Genomic DNA, 6,135 nt, shown 5'->3' on the forward strand with positions numbered 1-6,135 from the left:
AACTCACAACCCTGAGATCAAGAGTCGCACACTCCACTGACTGAGCCAGCCAGGTGCCCCAGTTTTCAGAATTATTAAATGTATTTTCTCTTTGTCACTTGTCTTTTTACTTTATTCATAGTTGCCAAATGGGGTTTTAATGTTTGTTTATTTTTGAGAGAGAGAGATAAACAGAGTACAAGCAGGAGAGGGGCAGAGAGAGAGGGAGACACAGAATCCGAAGCAGGCTCCAGGCTCTGAGCTATCAGCACAGAGCCTGATGCGGGGCTTGAACTCACAAACTGCGAGATCTTGACCTCACAAACCGGAAGATCTTGACCTGAACTGAAGTTGGAAGCTTAACCAACTGAGCCACCCAGGTGCCCCCAAATGGAGTTTTAAAATTTGTCAAATTTATTTGTAAAACCTTTATGACTTCTATGTTTTGTATCTTTCATAGAAGATCTTCACTTCTAGATTATAAAAATAGTCATCTTCTAATACTTCTATAGTTTTTTTACATGTAAATTTTTAAGCTTGTTATCTTTAGTCCATCTGGAGTTTATTTTTATATGTTGCATGAGGCAGGTATCAAACCTTATTTTTTTCCTTCAAATGGTTAGCCATATATTGAAAAATCTTTTCCCACTGTAAACGCCACCTACTAAACTCTGTGTATGCATGGGTGGGTTCCTGGATGGTCAAGTTTTTATTTGTTATTTTACCTGTATATTCCATCTCCAATATAATGCCACTTTAATTTTCTTTAGCTCTATAATATGTTTTGATATCTATTTAGATAAGTCCTCTTTTCTTATTCAAAATGTTTGTTGGCTTTTCTTGGACATTTACTCTTCAAAAGAAACTTGAAAATCAGTTTATCAAGTTCATAAAAATAAATTTCCACTGGAAGTCTTATAATTCCACTGAATTTATAGATTGATTTGGAGAAAATTGAGGTCTTTATAATAATGAGTTTTCCCTTACAGGCAGATTTATTCAGATTTTTTATGTCTAAACTTTAAGTAGAATTTTATAGTTTCAATTCCTGTAAGGCCTGTACACTTCTTATAAAAATGTATTCCTAAGTAATTTATAGTTTTTGTTGCTATGATGAATGAAATAATTTCTCTCTAATGACTTCCTGTTTATAATATAAAATCTATTTGTTTTTGTATACTTATAATCAGCTGCCTACAAACATTTCTTAACTGTTTGTGAATCAGATCTTCCTAAAGACTTTCAGCAACATTATGATATCTGAATTCATTACTTTATACAAAAGGCAAACAATAACAATAATAATCATCATTTTATGTGGTCCAAAATGGAGGTTTTACAGCACTCCCTTAAACTTTTCCCACTCTTATAACCTCCAATGTAATATTATTTACAGAACAGACACTTTTTTATTTTTTTTGTTTTCAATATTCATAATGGTTTGTTGACCTCAAAGAATCCTAAACTTTAATAGCTGAAAGGGATCTTAGAGAACTTCTTGTCTAGCCTTCTCATTTTTGTTCCTTTATTTTTTATTGTGGTAAAATATACATAACATAAAATTTACCATGGTAACCATTTTTAAGTACAGTTCTGTGGTATTAAGTATATTGTATCATGGTACAACCATCACTGCTGTCCATCTCCACAACTCTCTTCAGCTGGTAAAACTGCACCTCTGTACCCATTGAACAATAACTTCTTTGTCCCATCCCCTCAGCTCTAGCACCACCATTCTACTTTTTGTCTCTCTGAATGTGATTACCATAAGTACCTCATGAAAATGGAGTCATATGGCATTTGTCTTCATGTGACTGACTTATTTCACTTAGCATAATGTCCTCAAGGTTCATTCATGTTGTAACATTTATCAGAACGTCTTTCTTTTCTCAGGATGAATGATATTCTATTGAATGTATATACCATGTCTTGTTTATCTCTTCCTCCATCAGTGATCACTTTGGTTGTTTCCACCTTTTGGCAGTTGTAAATAATGCTGCTGTGAACATGGGTGTTCAAATCTCTCTTCAAAACTCTGCTTCCAATCCTTTTGGGTATATGCCCAGAAGTGGGATTGCTAGATCATATATTTTTAATTTTTGAAGGAACCACCAATTTTCTGTAGCAGCTATACAATTTTACATCCCATCCCCACCACTAATGCACAAGGGTTCCAATTTTTTCATATCCTTGCCAACACTTGTTATTTTTTGTTTGCTTGATAGTAGCCATCCTAATGAGTGTGAGATGGTATCTCAATATGCCAACCTCCTCCTTTTACAGAGTAAAAAACTAGGAGGAGGAGTGATTTGTTCATATGCAGAAGCAGACCAGTTTGCTAAATGTCTGTTTACTCAATGTTCAGTTCTCCAAAGGGCCAATTTATTATTTATTGAATGACAGATTTCACTGAACTGATTTACACAAACTTAGCCAGGTTTTACTGATTGATAGTCACCATATTGCTTCACCAAAATCTTATCTTTATTACCTTCTTAGAAATATATAAAAAATTGTGTTGCTTGGAATGGTTTCAACACCTTTGAATTTTTTCTTTAAGGTTTTATTTAGTGTTAATTTTACTGCAGCTGTTTCATCCCAGCTTTGGATTTGTTGGTTCATCTTGGTAGAATCAGTTTCATTTTTTTTTTTTTAGTTTATTTATTTATTTTTAGAGAGAGAGCATGCAAGTGGGAGAAAAGCAGAGAGAGAGAGAGAGAGAGAGAGAGAGAGAGAGAGAGAGAGAGAGAGAGAATCCCAAGCAGGCTCTGCACTGTCAGTGCAGAGCCCGAGTGGGACTTGAACTCACGAACTGTGAGATTATGCCCTCAGCCGAAATTGGACACTTAACCGACTGAGCCACCCAGGTGCCCCTCATATTTTAGACACTAATCACTTCTCAAGTGATTAGAACACATAAAAATAGTAATCTAATTAAAGTGGTTAGGGAATCCTTACATTTAGGGAAGTACAAAAGACCGTGGAAGAGATTGAAATGTATTGAAAGAACTACGCTCTGGACATCCAAAATGTGTACATTTGTAAGTTAGTATACATAAGAAATTCTCATTCCACAAAGTCATATTGCCAAGTGAAGAAAGTCCCCAAATGCACTGCAATTTGGCAATGGCAAAACAGCTACATCCAAATGGCTAAAAATGAAACTAAAACTAAATTGGTACTCAGGTGAATGAATAAAACATCACAGACATCTTCAAAAGTTATCCTATCTAAAGGAATTTCTATCCTGTTTTATCTTATCCTAGCCTATCTAAAACAAATTGCTATAATTTGTAAGTAGTTAAACAGTTTTTCAGTAAATCAGTGAAAGAGTAAATTCAGCAAATTGGCTATTTGGAGAATTGGTGAAATTGACCAAGAGCCCCATATATACATGTAAAACAACACTAAGCGGCAGACCCAGAATTGAGTCTAAATCTTCTAATCCATGTTTAATTAGTATTTTCCCTGCTACCTCACACTTTCTAAATTTGACACATGAAATGGATGGGGATGCAGTGAGATGAAAATGTATGTAATGAAGTTTAAATTATCTGATGCCTGATTCCCCTCTTCTGAAAGCTATATAGGACATATTAATTAGATCCTTTGGGAGAAGATATCAGAATAGTAGATGAGAGGGTTTGATAAAATCACTAAGTTCTGATATATGAGTGCTAGAATGGACTGATATAAAAGGTTTGTTTTTTTTTTTTTTTTACTTTGAAATTGTTTCTTTTATTCAGAAAGTTGAAACTATGATGAATTGTGGGAGTTGGAATGACACACAGACTAATTCAGGCCACTCCCTTCTCAGCTTCCCCTGGTTCCACCAGTATGGAAAATGTATTAAGGTTCTTTGTCCCGGTACACTTATTCTCTCTATGGTCTTTGAAAGGACAGTTACCAGCACATAGACCTAGGCCCCACATTCTAGATGTTACCATGTGGATATAGGTAAATTCTTTAGACTAAGAGGGGATAGAGCATCTAATTGATCCTGCCTAGCATTCTTTTGTTTTTTAAAAAAAGAAATAATCATTTCATTATGTCTTATGTCTAAAAAAGAAGGAAGAATCTTTGTACCACCATTGATCATATCCAGCATTTAAGAGCCAATATGATACAATCTTTATACTGTAATGGAAAAACTATGGGTGTTTTTTTTTTTCATGCTTATTTCTGAGAGAGAGAGCTTGCTAATGCAAGCGGGAGTGGAGGAGGGGCAGATAGAGGGGGGAGAGAGTCTCAGGTAGTCTCCATGCTGTCACTGTCAGCCCGACTTTGGGGCTCAGTTTCATGAACCCTGAGATCATGATGTGAGCCAAAATTAAGAGTCAGATGCTTAACTGACTAAGCCACCCAGGCACCTCAAGACTATGAGTTTTAAACTGAGTTTTATACATCAAAAAAATAAGAGGACTTGATAGATAGCAGATGGATAGATGGACAGATATGTGATAGGAAAAGGATAGTAAAATGTTAATGGTAGAATCTAGGTAGAACATATATAGATAGATATATGCTATATATCTATAGCTATAGATATTGTAATACTCTTTCAACTTGTTATGTTTGAAAGTTTCCATAATAAATATTGAAACAAAACCCCTGAAATTTAGACTTAGCTCTATTACTTGATAGCATTGTGATCTTTGAAAATGCCTTTAATCTCTCTATAATAGAAATCAAATTACCTGCTTTACCTATCTTTAATGTTATAAGGATCAAACCATATAATGTATAGGGACATAATTTGAAATCTATGCCATTCAATAAAAGTGATAAAATAGTGCTATTGTTTCCCCTTTTGGTAATTTCAGTAGCTATTTTAGTTCAGATCAGTTTGAAGAGAGGAAGAAAATGTTCTATTTGCCTTTCTTTATGAGAAAAAACTCCCACGCAACCTGCAGCTCTCCTGCCCGTAAACAGGTGGGTTTCGGTTCTCTCGAAGGCCATTGTTTTTATAAGGAAAGGGGACAGAAGGAAAAGTTTAAAAATAAGCTTATAAACCAAATTGCTTTGTTTTTCAGGAAGCAGTAGGGGACACATTAGAAGAACTGTGGATCTCCTACAATTTTATTGAGAAGTTGAAAGGGATCCATGTAATGAAGAAATTAAAGATTCTCTACATGTCTAATAACCTGGTGAAAGACTGGGGTAAGCCGAAGCTGGCTCTTTGTTAACCTTCTACCTCCTATTGTAGAAAATAAACAGAATGAGATGCAAAATGGGGACATTTCTTTCTAAGCACACAGGGAAATAGCTATAGGAGTTCCTATATTTATGCTAAATGCTTGAAATTTACATTTAAATATTTACTTAGAATGATTATAACTGAATAGATCCTGGTCTTATTATTCATCATGAAAAAAATTTAAATTATTGTCCAAAGGCTGAAAGGAATCAGGTTTAATTTAATAATCTTGGGTGGGAGGTGTATTTGCCATTTATATTACTTTGCTTTTTTATAATATATTATTCATTCAGCATTTACTAAAGTCCTATTAAGTGTTATAAACTATGCCAGGCTCTTAACATACATAATTGAATAAGATACTGTCTCTGTTTTCAAGGAATTCACAACTTAGTGGAAAAGAGTAGTTTATAAGCTAATAACTATAGAACTTTGTAATGAGTTCTTCACTAGAGGTGTGAATTCATTAGGAATTCAAAGATTAGGGGTGTCTGGCTGGTTCAGTCAGTAGAGCATGTGATCCTTGATCTCAGGCTCATGAGTTCAAGCCCCATGTTGGGTGTGGAGCCTATTTAATTAAAAAAAAAAAAAATTCACAGATGAGGGAATGGGTAGAGACAACAGCAGTTTGGCTTAACCCATACTGTACGGCATAGAGAAGCCCTATCACTGGAGAGTTTGTTCTTTGTGATTCTGAACCTCATTTCCTTTTCTTATCCCACCTGTAGCCTAGCATAAAGATTGAGGAAGTATGTCTTCTTTTTCCCTCCCTTTCCATATTGTCTTCAGAGAAAGACTTCATATGGGATAGCTTGCCTTATTACTTCTTTCAAAATCTTAAATAAATTGTTCTGAATAGTCACAAACTGAGGGCTACTGGTACTGGAGTTCAACCCCTCAATCCCAAAAATCATAACAGGAAAACTTGCCATTTTCATATGGAATGTATTCTTTGTACT

At 34.8% G+C, this 6,135-nt stretch overlaps 1 protein-coding gene across 1 annotated transcript in view; it reads left to right on the forward strand.

The window, feature by feature from the left end:
• DNAL1 (dynein axonemal light chain 1) overlaps positions 1-6,135 on the forward strand; it is a 45,136-nt gene that overhangs the window by 33,861 nt on the left and 5,140 nt on the right. Inside the window, exon 6 of the mRNA XM_007095087.3 lies at positions 5,013-5,139. Coding sequence (XP_007095149.1) covers positions 5,013-5,139 — 127 coding nt within the window. The remainder of the gene's footprint in view (positions 1-5,012; positions 5,140-6,135) is intronic.

This window comes from Panthera tigris, chromosome B3, assembly GCF_018350195.1.
Source record: "Panthera tigris isolate Pti1 chromosome B3, P.tigris_Pti1_mat1.1, whole genome shotgun sequence".
NCBI lineage: Eukaryota > Metazoa > Chordata > Mammalia > Carnivora > Felidae > Panthera > Panthera tigris.